Source organism: Acomys minous (assembly GCF_964271855.1).
Source record: "Acomys minous genome assembly, chromosome: 3".
Lineage (NCBI taxonomy): Eukaryota > Metazoa > Chordata > Mammalia > Rodentia > Muridae > Acomys > Acomys minous.
The window spans coordinates 137,354,326-137,370,036 of NC_140485.1; the positions used below are offsets into that span (position 1 = coordinate 137,354,326).

The 15,711-nt window shown below is 46.6% G+C and overlaps 1 protein-coding gene across 5 annotated transcripts in view; it reads left to right on the top strand.

Moving 5' to 3' along the window:
* TULP4 (TUB like protein 4) overlaps positions 1-14,280 on the top strand; it is a 132,888-nt gene extending 118,608 nt beyond the window's left edge. For all 5 annotated transcript variants that reach the window (XM_084777527.1, XM_084777528.1, XM_084777526.1 and 2 more), the window contains 5 exons: positions 361-505; positions 2,099-2,192; positions 5,883-6,026; positions 7,896-10,408; positions 12,224-14,280. In XM_084777527.1, coding sequence (XP_084633653.1) covers positions 361-505; positions 2,099-2,192; positions 5,883-6,026; positions 7,896-10,408; positions 12,224-12,340 — 3,013 coding nt within the window. In that variant the 3' untranslated portion in view covers positions 12,341-14,280. The remainder of the gene's footprint in view (positions 1-360; positions 506-2,098; positions 2,193-5,882; positions 6,027-7,895; positions 10,409-12,223) is intronic.
* Positions 14,281-15,711: the final 1,431 nt, after the last annotated feature.

Sequence of the window (15,711 nt, forward strand, 5' to 3'; positions counted from 1 at the left end):
TGGGAGGAGAAGCAATCATACCTCCTACCATTTTCCTAGGGCTGATTCTGCAAACCTGTAGCAACAGACATGTGGACTTTTCTACACACACTGTAAGTCAGTAGGTCGTGAGCCCAGGCTCTTACAAATGAGTCAGTTGGTGTAATCTCCATATTTTTTTAATTTTTTGTAGGTATTACTTAGTATTTAGTTGCCGTTCTTTTCTCTTGTTCCTAAATCAAAAGCAAAGAGAGCTCTGTGAGATTAGGGCACTGACCATTGAGCGCCAATATCCACAGCTGAGGATCAGAGGAGAGGGGCATTCCGCAGCCAGGTGCTTTCCTCTGTGCATGTCCGACCCCTCCAGCCTTGTCTCCACAGGATCAGCATTGAGGCCCGAAAGTCACCCAAGCTGCCCAGGGCTGCTCAAGAGATTTCTCGGTCTCCACGGTTGCCCATGCGCAAGCCCTCCATGGGCTCGCCCAGCCTGACTCGGAGAGAGTTTCCGTTTGAAGACATCACTCAGGTAGGCGTGCATAGCTGACAGTGGAGCCTGTGCACAGTTGAACCCTCAGGCTACCTGGAAGCACCACTGTCCTTCCCACCTGCCCTCCTTATCGCCACGCCTGCACACACACTGTGCGGCTCTGTTGCGTGTACCTCTCTGTTGCTGGAGTCTTCCTCCAGGACATGTGTTCCCTTCTTCCCTTTTGTCTCCTGGTCCTGTGGTGACTCCTCAGTTCTAGGAAGGGAACGCTGGCTGTCGCCCACAGTGTGTCTTGCTGTCTTCGCAAGCCTGCCTTCCCTGTGCCTTTGTTCTGCCTGAGTCACCCTCCCCAGCCTTAACTCAGTCCACATCTTCTCTGTGAAGGCTTCCTGCCCTGGCCAACACATACGGTGTCTAACCCTTCTAGTGTTCATCAGAGACTTCCTTGTGTACAAGCCAGGGGAAGCCTTGTCCATCATTAAGTCCGGTCTTCTCATCTACATTTTACTCACACCCACCTTGAGCAGAGCAGTGACTTTTTAAGATGTTTTTCATCGACTTGAAGAGACACTAGGCTAATTGGAAGGCTTAAGGACATAATGGTTTCAAGTCAGCCAACATCTGCAGAATGAAAAGGAGAAATGAACAAAATTGCATCCCAATCATGGTGGCCTTTTTACTTTTAAATTTTTATTTGTTTTACTTTAGGTTATATTTTGCCATTTTGCATAATATTGTTATTAGTTGGTTGGTTGGTGTGTTTGTTTTAGATCCTGCTAGTAGCCTAGACTGTCTGGAACTCAGTATGCTCCTGTTTCACCCTCCTAGCTGCTGGGGTTGCACTCTGCAGCAACCTTACTTACTTTGAGATGAGGCCATGCTGTTTTGCCCAGGCTGGCCTCAAATGCCCACTTCTCTTCACTAGTTGAAACTACAGGCAAACACCACTACTCTGAGCTTTGAAGGCCATTTTATTTTATTTTATTTTTTATTTTATTTCATAGACAGGGTCTCCTCTACTCCATGGTGGCCTCAGACTCACTGTGTAGCCAGTGATGGCTTTGACCTTCGGGTCTTCCCAGCTTAACCTTCGAAGTGCTGGGCTCAGAGACTTGTATCACCAGGCTAGTCTGTGCAGTGATAGAGAGCAACCGTGCAAGGCCATTCCTTTAATAACCTTTTCAAGGATTTGTTTTTATATGTATATGTGTTTGTGTATGTTTATTGTACCAGGTGCATACATGTACCCACTGAGGCCTCATCCCCTGGAACTGGAATTACAGATAGTTGTGAGCCACCTGATGTGGGTGCTAGGAATGGAACTCCAGTCCTCTGCAATAGTGGCACATGCTCGTAACTGCTTGAGCCATCTCTCTAGCTGCTAATGGCCCTTTTAAACTGAACAGAAGTGCTGGGATAGAGTTCCCCTCCCAGCTCAGTGTACCAGCATGGGACAATGGCAGCTAATCATCTTCTAGGTGACCTTTGACCTTAAGAGTGGCATAAGTTGAAGATTTAATGTTGCTGACGGTGTCTACTTATAGCATTTTACATGTTGGCGTTTGTACTAAGTGCACAGTAGACAATGTGAAAATAGACTGAGATTCTTTTTCTTTCCTCTTCCCCTCACAGCACAACTATCTTGCTCAGGTCACATCCAATATTTGGGGAACCAAGTTTAAGATTGTGGGCTTGGCTGCATTTCTACCGACCAACCTTGGTGCAGGTAAGGGTTCATTCTATTTTCTTACTGTCCCATTTGGAAATTAGAGTAAAGGTTTCAGTTTAACATGTGGCAGCTTAAGTTAGAAAATGAGCTCCTAAGACAGTACAGGATTTGTGTGTACACCCTGATTCCAGCCACTGTGATGTCAGAAAACTAGACCTGTCACCCACTGGGTTTTGTTTCTGGTGCTTTCATAAGATAGGCTCTGTGTTATAAAAGTAGCCAAAATCTCGAGGAGAACACTGAAGGACTTCTAGACATTCGGCTGTTGTGAGCAGATTTAGGTTTGGCTGTTAAGATTGCAGTTGTTGTTTTTTCTTATCTGGCAAGCAGCCTGCCTATGACACAGAAGAAAACTTACGCAAGGGGAGTGGCGGCTGAGCCAGAGCCGGGCTTTGGCTTTCATCTGCATTCCCATCCAAGAGAGCAGCAGCAGCCCACTACTACCTTTACCTCAGGGGCAGGAAAGAAGTGCAAGTGGCAGAAGAGCTTTCCAGAGCAGCCTCCTGCCTGCTGCGTCTTTGGCCGCACACTGCTGCTCTCGCTGCCGTCTTTCTGGGGTCCCTCCTTGCCTGTCATACATGTCTCTCTGTGAGGTCAGGCCGGCCTTGGCCCTTCATCCAGCATTTGCTTTCTGCGACTGAATGAAAATTGTTTTTCAAAAATTCTGTTTACAAAAGTTATATCCTATGCAGAACTTATAAATTATTCTTGTAAACCAAATGGTAAAAACCCACTGAGGATGGAGTGCAGTGGTAGAGCACTTGCCTAGCATCCCAAGGCTCTAGGTTTGATCTCTACCACCATCACCTCACCCCAAACCAAAAGGCCTGATATTTGTGTGCGCCTACAGGTGTTTATTAAAACAGTATTATGTTTAGATCTTTAATCTTGAAGTTTTCAGTTTATAAAATTGAAGCAAAATTAGAATATAAAATTGATTTGGATTTAGTCCTCAGCCTCACAAAAAATAGTAAGTCTTGATTTACATACTGTGAGAAAGAGTGATGTGATAGTGTACACGTGTGGGGTTTATGCAATAAATATTGTTTTATTACATGAATAATGTATTCTTCCTCTCTTCCTTCCCCCATTTTCTTCCATAGCACAACCCTTTTTTCTCCAAAGGGAATTTCTTATACTATTTCAAGTAATCTGGAAAAACTCTGATGACCACAGAATGTTCAGTTATTCATCTGCGCCCTACTAACTTATTTAAATACCACTATTGCTTCCAACTCAGTAAACTGAGAATTTAGCCTTCCTGAAATAAAGATTGGGAGAAAGAATTGAGGTGACAATTTATTTAATGTATCTTTTCAAAATTCTGTCCCTATGGTGAGTAGATCCATAGTTAAGGCAGTACAGATACTGAAACGGGAGCAGTGGAACACCATCCAGGCCCCTGCCGTCCCAGTGTGAGTTAGCAGGCTGTCAAGACGAAAGCTTCCTGAGTGACAGCAGTGAAATCATTGTTCTCTAAGTCACTGACTTTTTTTAAAAAGATCATTAGGTCCATATAGTTGCTATAACCAAGTTTAGAATTCCCCCTTGATTATCTTATAGAAAGGAAGTCAGCTTTTGGATTCTAGGAAGTGTACTCACTATGCATAACTAATAATTCTTTCAGATACAATATCTGTTGCTCTAATGGGCTTAGAAAGTGAGCGTTCCCTATATTTAATCATTTGTTTCCTTCAGTTAGAACAGACTAGCCCATTGGGCAGGTGTATGTGTGGATGTGGGTAGGGAGAGACAGAGAGAGACAGACAGACAGAGAGAGAGAGACAGACAGACAGACACACAGACACAGACACACAGACACAGGGAGAGAGATGGGGGCCAGAGAATGTAAGTTCAATATAAAGATTGAGGGAGAGGACAGCAAGTGAGTCTGGCTTCATCACTGGCAGCTTCTCAGCCTCTTTCCATTACCTCCCTGCTTTCTCTTGGCCCCACCCCTTCCACCCTCCTCCTCCTCCCTCCCCTCTGAGACAGGGTCTCATTGTGGAGTCCTCCCATCATCTATTTAACTGGATGTGCTGACCTAGGGCAAGAAGCTACACCTCCAGGGTCATGTCCCACTTGACTGATCTCTTTACTGATGGTCCCAGAAGTTTGCTGGCTATACCTGGGCTTGCTCACATTTTTAATGACCTGTAGTCCTTGTTAAGACCTATGGCTGTGGGGTACTGTGACTGATGCATAAATTATTTTTATTTTCATTTTTTCACATAACCTAAGTATTATGTCATAGATTGAGAATTCAGAAGAGTACTAAAGGAGCTTATACAGTAATATAAAGAGAGTCAGGACTGAGAGGGAGAGATAGAGACACACAGACGGAGAGGGAGGAGGAAAGAGACAACGAAACATGGTGTTTGTAATCATTCCTCAGTTTAAAAAAAAATTGTTCTTTGTTGATCTGGAAAAGCGTTGCACTTTTTCACTAACTCAGAACAATATAGAACTTTTCCACCAAAATTCGCACTCTGTTTTGTGGTCAAGAGTGATGAGACTGTGACTGGGAAAGACCCCTCCTGAGTGCCAGGTTCATACAGAGGTCTCAGCAAAAGCCAGGCTTCAGAGCAGCACCGGTTTGTCAGACCCAGAGCCTGTGGAGGAGCAGGGGTAGACCCAGGACATCGAGTAAAAGTGCCTCTGTGTACAGTTTTACAGGAAGGAGTGTTAAACATAAGTGATGGGTCAAAGAGATTGCTCAGTGGGTAAAGGCACTTGTGCAAGGCCACGCAACCTAAGCTTGATCTCCTAAATCTACAAGCTGGCAGAATAGAGTTAAGCTTCACATGTGTGTCATGGCACACTTTTGTCTGTCTGTCTGTCTGACAGAATAGAGTTAAGCTTCACATGTGTGTCATGGTACACACTTGTCTGTCTGTCTGTCTGTCTGTCTGTCTGTCTGTCTCTCTCTCTCTCTTTGTCTCTCTCTCTCTCTCTCTGTCTCTCTGTCTCTCTCTCTCTCTCTCTCTCTCTCTCTCTCTCTCTCCACACTTATGTCTCTCTCACACACATACACACTCAATAAATTAATAATAAATAATGATAATTAATAAATACTTAAACATAAAAGAGTTGACAGAACCCTAAACTTGTTTTAACCAGCTTGTTTTTAACTTAGATTCATAATTTTAAAATTAATTTTATCTTTTCTAACTATTTTATTTACAACTTAGACTTTATCCTAACTGTCTGTATCAATCAATTTAAATCCTAAGGTTTAAGCAGACCGTGGAAAGCACAGTAAATCCTTCACAGGGCGCTATAGGTAAAAGTCAGTAAGATACGAATTCAGCCTGGACAGCAGCAGCTCTTCATGCCTCTGTGGTACCCAGTCTCGCAGATGTCAAAGAGCTCCTGAGTTTAGAATTCTCAGCAACACTGTTGGAACTAAATTATCCTTCTGGTTGCAAATGAAGCTTATAAAGATGCCCAGGGTATGTTTTTAGCATTTAAAATGTGTGGTTTTGTAGGCAGACTTAAAGAGTTTTCCAATCCCACATTGTATATATCACAAGAAGCTAGGAGCTCCACTCCAGCCTCTGGTCCAGCCTGTGCAGATGTGCCTGCCAACAGCAGGGTCCTTGGCCCTCCATTTGTCTGCATCACACTGTTGGCTCTCTGGCTCTCCTGGGGTGCCTCCATTAACTGTGTCCTCCTTCCTCCGACCAGTAATCTATAAAACCAGCTTGCTGCATCTCCAGCCACGGCAAATGACCATTTATCTCCCAGAAGTCAGGAAGATTTCCATGGACTACATTAATCTACCTGTCTTCAACCCAAACGTTTTCAGTGAAGATGAAGATGATTTACCAGGTGTGTTACAGTTATGGACTTGTCTGTCGCAGTTCCTCTCTTAGTGCATCATGCAAGGGGACAGAGCTGATTGAGTACAGTTGCTAATGAGGTTGGGAAAGGCCCCCTCTTGGTAATCTTAAGGGACAGTGCGCCCTGGGAGGAGAACCACAGTGCGCACTTTTTGGCAGGAGGGAAACTGCAGAGTGTGGTGGTTAAGGTAGTGGTGTCGCATGGTGATTCACAGAACACTTCTCACATGACGTGTTGTCTCTCTTTTCTTTCTGTTGCTTATGTAAACAATGTGACCAAAAGCAATTTGGGGACGAAAGGGTTTATTTCACCTCACAGCTTACAGTCTTCCAGGAAGGGAAGTTAGGGCAGGAATATGGAGACAGGAACCAAAGCTAAAAACTAAACTCTGTCTTGGTGGTCTCGCCTAGCCTCCGTCTCTTCAATCCCTGCTCAGAGGGCACCTCTCTAAGGAGCCTGTGTAGTGCTCATAGATCCTAGCTCCTCGGACCTGCCCTGTCCAAGACTGAGGGCCTCCCACATTGCAGAGCGAGCCTCTGCCTGCACAAAGGCATGGCTTAAGCTGCAGGTGCTGTTCAGCACACAGTCTTTGAATTCTACTTGACAACTTGTGAGACATCTGCTGGTTGTGAGATTTGTTTGTTGTAGTAGGGGATTCTTATTAAACGGTCCTGTTTTATCCACAGCTCAGAATGTTTTCCACTGGCTGCCAGCAAGGTGTATCTAACTATTCCCAGTTACTTGGAGCACTTGAGAATCAGCCCCTGCCCTTTGGTGAATGAACTTTGGGTACTTAAGCTTGCACTCTGCTGCTGAATCAGACAAGGCTTAGACTTTCCCTTTGACAACCTTTCTGTTGTCCTAGAGGCAGCGATTAGGGCTTTCTCCACAGTTGTGCTGCTGTGTGTGGCTCTCAGGTGAGAGGATGGAGCGCGATGTCTTGGGGCTCACAGTCAGTGATGGTTACTCCACAGTCTCTGCAGCAGAGAAGGACATACCTGAAGTCATTGCTCTCTGGAGACCAAAGAGAGATCAGCAGACGAATGATAGTTAGCTTGAAATGGGACCCAGATCCTGCAGCCAAAGGGTGAACTTTCTCAGTGGAGGTCCCAGGGAAGGGGCACGTACAGGCCCAAGGCCAGGCTTCACTTTTGATATCATGGTGGCTACGTTCTGCTTTTTGGGTGCAAAGTCAGCCAACATATACAGTGAGCCTGATAGATCCTGTTTTCTGCTCAGCTACTCTTTGCTATGCAGCATTTAACACCAGGTCTCAGACCCCTGGACCTGGGACAATGTGTCTGAGGAGAAGACAGAGCCATTCAGTAGACTAAGGGGAGCAAAGCTGGAGTCAGACCCACTACCATCGGGCACAGACTGGCTCTGAGCACCTGCCTGCAAGTCACCATTGACATTCATGGTTCATAAATAACCACTGGATAGTAAATAGAATATCCACATGTTTTCATTGGTTGGCTATACCTTAAATGCTGTTTGAAATGCTGAAAAGCAGTAAATAGGAAAAGGTCATTCAGCTCATAGACACGTTTCTGTGGGATTCTGAGTGTCATCATTAAAGTATTCTTTAGACATTTATGTATGATGTATCATTCAGGCGTGTGATACCAAATTTAGAAGGTTCAAAGATGTTCATTGTGACAGGCAGGTCATGCTGCAGACTCTCTACTTGGCTCTAACATCCCAGAACTGTTAGAGAAGCCTCAGTCTCCAAACACATTTCAGTCTTAGTTGCCATTTTGCTTGCGGGATCCGAGAAGTCCAGGCACACAGCTCACTCTGTCCCAGTCCCATGATACTGTTTTTGTGACCAGTTCTTTTTTTCTGGTTTTCTTGCAGTTACGGGAACATCGGGTGTCCCTGAAAACAACCCGCCTTGTACAGTGAACATCCCTATTGCACCAATCCACAGCTCCGCTCAAGCTCTGTCTCCCACACAGAGCATAGGGCTGGTACAGTCCCTGCTGGCCAATCAAAATGTGCAGTTGGATGTCTTGACCAATCAGACAACAGCTGTAGGATCAGTAGAGCATGCAGTTGATGCTGCCACCCAATACCCAGTCTCCAGTCGGTACTCCAATCCTGGACAGGTGATTTTTGGAGGTGTAGAAATGGGCCGCATTATTCAGAACCCTCCTCAGTTGCCTTTGCCACCACCGCCACCGCCACCACAGGGGCCTATGCAGCAGCTGTCTATGGTGGACCATGGAGATCGAGACCATGAGCACCTGCAAAAGTCAGCCAAGGCCCCACGGCCAGTGCCTCAGCTGGCAGCAGAGGGGGATGCAGTGGTTTTCAGTGCCCCCCAGGAGGTCCAGGTGGCAAAGATGAATCCCCCACCCCCCTATCCAGGAACTATCCCTGCTGCCCCCACCACAGCAGCACCCCCTCCCCCGCTGCCGCCACCACAGGCCCCAGTGGATGTGTGCTTGAAGAAGGGTGACTTCTCACTCTACCCTACGGCAGCACATTACCAGCCTCCCCTAGGCTATGAGAGGATCACCACCTTTGACAGCAGTGGCAATGTGGAAGAGGTGTGCCGGCCTCGCACCCGAATGCTCTGTTCCCAGAACACCTACACTCTTCCTGGCCCAGGCAGTTCTGCCACCTTGAGACTCACGGCTACTGAGAAGAAGGTACCCCAACCTTGCACCAGTGCCACTCTGAACCGCCTGACTGTCCCTCGATACTCCATCCCCACAGGGGACCCACCTCCATACCCTGAAATTGCTAGCCAGCTGGCCCAGGGACGGAGTGCTACTCAGAGACTGGACAGTAGTCTCATCCATGCCACCCTCCGAAGGAACAACCGAGAGGTTGCACTTAAGATGGCCCAGGTGACTGACAACTCCCGTGCCCCACTGCAACCCCCACCTAAGCCTAAGGGTGGGGCTGGTGGGGCAGTGGCACAGCTTCCAGCAAGACCTCCACCTGCCCTATACACCTGCAGCCAGTGCAGTGGAGCAGGGCCCAGCTCCCAGCCGGGTGCAGCCCTGGCCCATGCTATCAGCACCTCCCCACTGGCCTCCCAATCCTCCTACAATCTTCTGAGCCCTCCTGACACCTCTCGTGATCGTACTGACTATGTCAACTCAGCCTTCACTGAGGACGAGGCCCTGTCTCAGCACTGTCAGCTCGAAAAGCCTCTGAGGCACCCCTCACTTCCTGAAGCTGCTGTCACCGTGAAGCGGCCTCCCCCTTACCAATGGGACTCTGTGCTGGGTGAGGACGTTTGGGTTCCCCAGGAAAGGACAGCACAACCTGCAGTGCCCAACCCCTTAAAACTGTCCCCTCTGATGCTAGGGCAAGGCCAGCACCTAGATGTGGCTCGAGTGCCCTTTGTGTCTCCCAAGTCTCCATCCAGCCCTACTGCCACCTTCCAGGCAGGCTATGGGATGGGAGTGCCATATCCAGGCAGCTGTAACAACCCCCCTTTGCCTGGAGTGCAAGCACCATGCTCCCCTAAGGATGCTCTGTCCCCGGCACAGTTTGCACAACAGGAGCCTGCTGTTGTACTTCAGCCAGCGTACCCACCCAGCCTTTCCTATTGCACCTTGCCCCCCACATACCCAGGAAGCAGCACATGCTCCAGTTTACAGATGCCACCTGTCGCCTTGCACCCTTGGAGTTCCTACAGCACCTGCCCGCCCATGCAGAATCCCCAGGGCACTCTCCCCTCCAAGCCCCACTTAGTGGTGGAGAAGCCTCTTGTGTCCCCCCCACCTGCCGAGCTCCAAAGCCACATGGGCACGGAGGTGATGGTAGAGACTGCAGACAATTTCCAAGAAGTCCTCTCGCTGACAGAAAGTCCTGTCCCACAGAGAACAGAAAAATTTGGAAAGAAGAACCGGAAGCGCCTGGATAGCCGAGCAGAGGAAGGAAATGTTCAGGCCATCACTGAGGGCAAAGTCAAAAAGGAGGCTAGAACTCTGAGTGACTTTAATTCTCTCATCTCCAGTCCCCGCCTGGGGAGAGAGAAGAAGAAAGTGAAAAATCAGAAAGACCAACTAAAATCAAAGAAGCTGAACAAGACGAACGAATTCCAGGACAGCTCAGAGAGTGAGCCCGAGCTGTTCATCAGCGGGGATGAGCTCATGAACCAGAGCCAGGGCAGCAAGAAGGGCTGGAAAAGCAAGAGGAGCCTCCGGACGGCCAGCGAGCTGGAGGAGTTCAAGTGCCGCAAAGCCAGTGAGAAGGAAGACGGGCGGCTGGGCAGCCAGGGCTTCGTGTATGTGATGGCCAACAAGCAGCCGCTGTGGAATGAAGCCACGCAGGTGTACCAGCTGGACTTCGGAGGAAGGGTGACCCAGGAGTCTGCCAAGAATTTCCAGATCGAGTTGGAGGGGCGCCAGGTAAGGAGACTAGTGGCACTGTGGCCATGAGCAAACGGTGCCAGTGCCCTGGACTGTGGGAGCAGGCACTTAAAGGGCCACGCAGGATGTACAAAACGTGACCTCTCTCTCAGGTGGATGGTTGGTCTGGGTTCTAATTCTCAGTGTGCCTTCTGATGCCTTTTCATGTACTTTAAATCCAAGTCATGTGTAAACCTGTAGCCAGGTGGTTTTGTGAGATGAGAAAGGAAAACCACAGGCCCCGCCCCTTCCCTCACCACCTGCTCTTCAGTTGCAGTGCCTCCTACAGGCTGGGCTTTTTTGGTATCTGCCATTATATATATTTGCAAAGAATGTATATTTTTATTGATTGCTATTTCTAACTTAGCCATCAAATGTTGCCTTCCTCCTGTGTAACTCTTCAGTGGGTTGTGCTATCTACTTCTCTCAGGAACTGGTAATCCTAGTTACCTCTTTCCTACTTTCCCACTTTGAGGCTTTGCTTCCCACCACCTTTGGCCCCAAGATAATGCAATTTGGACAGATTGACTATAATATATACAGTGCCCCTTCTCAGCTGTTCATTACCAGCTATGGAAGAATGTTATTTTTTTTTCAACCCTCCTTCCCCTACCTCATAATTTCACATGAGATCTACTGCAGTGTTCCCAGTTTAAGCAGTAACCATTGGCGACTGCATTACGTGACTGAGTGTCTTAGTGAGGGTTTTATTTCTCTGAAGACACACCACGACCAGGGTAACTCTTACAAAAGGAAAACATTTAATTGGGGCAGGGTTACAGTTTCAGAGGCTCAGACTGTTATCATCATGGCGGGAAGCATGGCAGCACGCAGGCAGACATGGTGCTGGGGAAGGAGCTGAGAGCTCTACATCTTTATCTGCAGGCAACAGAAGGAGGTTGTGCCACGCTGGGCAGAGCTTGAGCATAGGAGACCTCAAAGCCCACCCTGAGTGACACACCTCCTCTAGCAAACCCACACCTATGCCAACAAGGCCACACCTCCTAATAGTGCCACTCTCCATAGGTCAAAGGTTCAAACACAGGAGTCTATGGGAGCCATGGCAATTCAAGCCGCCACACTGGTGATTGACAACCATGCCGTGTATGAGTTGCCTGCTTATTGTTTGCTTATTTCTCTGAGTGTTTGTGGCTAAGTCATCCTCTAGTTCTCTACTAGAAGGCAAGTCTCCTCTTGATGCAGATCAGAACCAGAGATGACAAGTCAGTGTTTCTTGTAGCATGGTGGCCTCTGTAGCCCTGCACCTCAGCTCCCTTCACCATCCTAGGAGGGCCATCCATTTTAAAAGTTCATTTTTACTTAACTAACTCATCAAATATGTTTACTGCCTGCTGTGTTCCTGGCAGTTTCTAAGACAAGAATCTCATATTCCGAGGCCACAAGAAGTGACAAAGTCACAAGTTGAGCCTGGCAAGGAGGCACATGGTGGAAAGCAGGTTGTGATATTCTAGAAGAGTCATCAGGGAAGCCGGCTCTGAGGCAGAGAGACCTTGGAGCTTGGCACATCTCTGAGGTCTCTCAGCAGGTGGCGCCGTCTTTTCCTCATCTCTGGAGAACCCACTTTATCTTACCTGTAGCTCTCCATGTGAGCGTCTTGTCTCCCTTCACATTGTTACCCACGACCTCTGTCCTGGGTCCTGTAAACCTGTAGTTAGTTAGACCTAGAAGCCCTGTGAGAGTCAGTTACTTGGGCTTCCAGAACTCTGATGGACTCTGCCCTCTGCTTCCCTCAGAGTTAGCTGCTGTCTCATTTTATTTTCCTTTCATGTGTTTGCTTCCCGCGTCCTTCCCTAGGTGATGCAGTTTGGACGGATTGATGGTAACGCATACATCCTAGACTTCCAGTACCCTTTCTCAGCTGTGCAGGCTTTTGCTGTTGCCCTGGCCAATGTGACTCAGCGCCTAAAATGAAGAGACAGATGCAGGAGGAGACATGCCAAGAGCCTTTGGAGGCAGAACTAACGCTGCTGCTACCCAGGAGGACCAGAGGCCAGCAGGCCAGGAGTACGCGGGTCTCTAAGCACGGTTGTTTGTTCAGCTTGTTTTTATTGTCTCTCTTTTCTTCTTTTGATAGAGCGGTATTTGGAAGCCAAGGATTTGAGGTATCTTGTGTTCTTGAAGGTAGGATAGCTTAGCTACAGAATGTTTCCTGAATTTACTTCTCACGACTAAGACAAGGTCCTGTGGAAAGAAAACAGATTGCCTTTGTAGGCACAGGGCGTGTCAGTGTTCCTCCTTCAGCCACCAGGCCCCTGTCACCCTTCCCACACTGTCACTAGTGGAGAAAGTGTGTTGTTTCTTAAACATAACCCAAACTCTGGAAGATTCAGCTTGTACTGTGAGGACAGCGTTTAGTTCACACATCTGTGCTGCTCACTACATGTATGCAAATGCCTTGTGCTTCTGCTGACGGGAGCCGTGGTTAATGGGTGCTGTCACCAGCGTGAGTGCGTTGTGGTAGGCCGTGGAAGGGAAGAACTGCCATGGAGACAGGCTCACAGCACTTTGCCAACAGCTGGATGAGCTGATGGTATGGCTTGTGCAAGGGCTGTTGTCTCCCAAGGATACTAGTTGGAAACCCCACTGGTTTCATGTGTCAAAATCGCATGGGGTCACTAGTGTGATCCGTCTGACGTTGGGAGAAGGTAGGAGATGCCTGTGGGCAGATCCAGGCTGGGGCAGAGCTGGGCTCACATCACAGTCATTAGATCCCTCTGCTTACCAAGAACCAGCCTTTGTTCTCCCTACTCCTCTGTCTTAATCTCGAGTAGACATCTTCCTCTCTAGATCTCCTTGCTCTGTCTTTTTCCAAAGCGTGAATGAGACTTGATTTGAAGCTACACCTTTCCTTTCCCTGGCCACAATAAAATTCAGTTGAGTTGAATGCTTTCCATCAATTATAAGTGTAATAAAAAAACATTTATGCGTTTCTTAGAATATTAAAAGATAGGGGTGTGGTCAGATCTTTGGGGGAAAACTCCACAATATGCTCTAAGGGAAAAAGAACTGCCTTTGGGTGTATAGTCTGCACTAAAAAATGAGCCACTGGGAAAGCCTTGTTAAAGCTGTCATTGGCTGGTCAACAGTTCATTCATTCTGCCTTGGGCAGACAGTGAAACTGGGTAGGAAGACCTAGTTCTTGGTGTTGCTGTTACCAAGAGCACAAGAACTGCTTGCTGGTTTTGACTCCTAAGTTTGGGTTTTATTTGAAAGCTGACAAATGAAAGATGCTACAAGAAATGTTTTCAGCTTAAACGTGTGTGTGTGTGTGTGTGTGTGTGTGTGTGTGTGTGTGTGTGTGCGCGCGCGTGCGCGTGCGCGCGCGCGCGCATGTTTCCTGTGTTTGGTTTAAGAATTACAAAAGAAACTAACTGATTTCTTTAGCTGAGCAAAATTAAATTATTCATTATTCTTTCCAAATTCCAAAGACATAGTGACAAGAACATCTCCCAGCTGATACTGGAGTTTTCCATTTTTTAGTTTAAAATATGGGAGCTGATTCTTAGATGAGTCAGTTGTCCCAGAAAGAGTTGAACAGTGTATTCAAAATTACTGTGTTGGTTTACGTACTTTTCTGTAGCTTGATAAGGTGTTTCAGTGCTTATGATTAGTTGTGCAATACGGTTGTAGCCTTTCTGTTTATGGAATAATTTAAATGCAATTTTCTTTGTTTTGTTGTCTAAGAGATAGTTATTTATCATGCTCTTTATGGTATTCTTGGGAACTATTTTGTAACTGTGTATTGGTGATTTTTGCCCATTTTATTATTTATTTAGAAAAATAGTACCTTTGTAATGACTGATTTGGTGGCAACATATTTTGCTGCAAAAAATAAAGAAAATATGACAGAAGTTTTTTTTGCTGGATATTTTGTAATTTTCGTGGAGAGTTGGGAGAAAAATCTTATTAATCCCTTAAAAAATAAATTCACTCTTTATGTCAGTATTGATTCTATGCAAAATAGGGCTTTTCTTTAAGATAGCATACCCTAAGGTAGTATTTCTTCTCATTTTGAAAGTTTGAGATGAAAATAAAAAGTGGCGGCACACATGGAGAGATGAGACGTCTTAGACAAGAGTAGCAAGTAATCCTCAAGCTTTTGACTTTTGGTTTTTTGTTTTTGTTTTTAGTTAAAACTGGCTTTTTGCAAAAACTGCAAAAGTCATACTTTACAGCTTTCCTAAATAAGAACAAATATGGGGGAAATCCCTAAAAGAGACTTTCCATCCATGGAAATACAGGCTTCCTGCCTTGAATAATGCTTGACCTATGAGCTTGAGGAAATGGGCCAGGAGCACCTGCTAACCCTCGACTCCCCGCCAGGCTAAGGAGGACTGAGCCTCAGGTTCCACCTGGGCACTAAGCTGCTGGCTACAGCCGCTGTGACATAGTGTCATTTAAGGCAATGACTTCTTCTAAAAAATAGCTTCATCCAGTCAACATGACTTGATTCAGTTCTCCTCAAATTAAGACTTTAAGTAACATAATTCTAGGTATTTTGTGGTTATTAATAGCAATTTGTGAATGCCCCAATGTCTCATTGGATCCCTAAATTAACAACAACCAACTACATAGAAGCTTGTAGGAAAACAGTATATTGACAACATGAAAACCAGTGTTAGGTTTGCCTGGCTCTCACATCATCAAAACTAAGGTCATGACAAGTGTATGTACACTACCCATTTGAATGTGTATCCTGAAAAGACTGGGACAGTTAAGCTAGAGCTCTAATGGACAGAGAAAGCAAAAGCCTCTGCATCTGGGTAATTGTCATGAAGGTCCCAAGGTCACACCACTCTGTCACAGGGAAGAGAGTGCCTTTTGGGCAAGTCCCTGGGATTATCTGGCCTTTTTTTTTTTTTTTTTTTTTGTCCATCTCTTAGATGAAAGGGATTCTTAGGCAAGCTTGAAAACTCCATGCTAGCTCCAGTAGCCTGAGCTCTTAGAATGCAGGAGCTCATCTCCCCCTTCACAAGGGGGAAAGTATTTCAAAGCATGTTCTTTTTGTAACAGAAAGAAGTTCTTTTCCTGAGTCTGTGAGCTGTCTCCTGAATAGAAGCCAGCATATCTACCATGTCTTTGAGAATCCCCCTAAATGTGTTTGGAATGGTGTTCATCGTACTGAAATTGTAAAAGCACCAAATCCAAGGACAGTTGAAGTCCCCATGGATGTGCTGCTCAGTGCACTGCCCTTCAGTAAAATACGGCACTGTTTGTACCTAAAACTGGGAGCCGGCTGAGAGAGGAGTGCTGTTCCAGGCTTGCCTCCTTTAGTGTGCTCA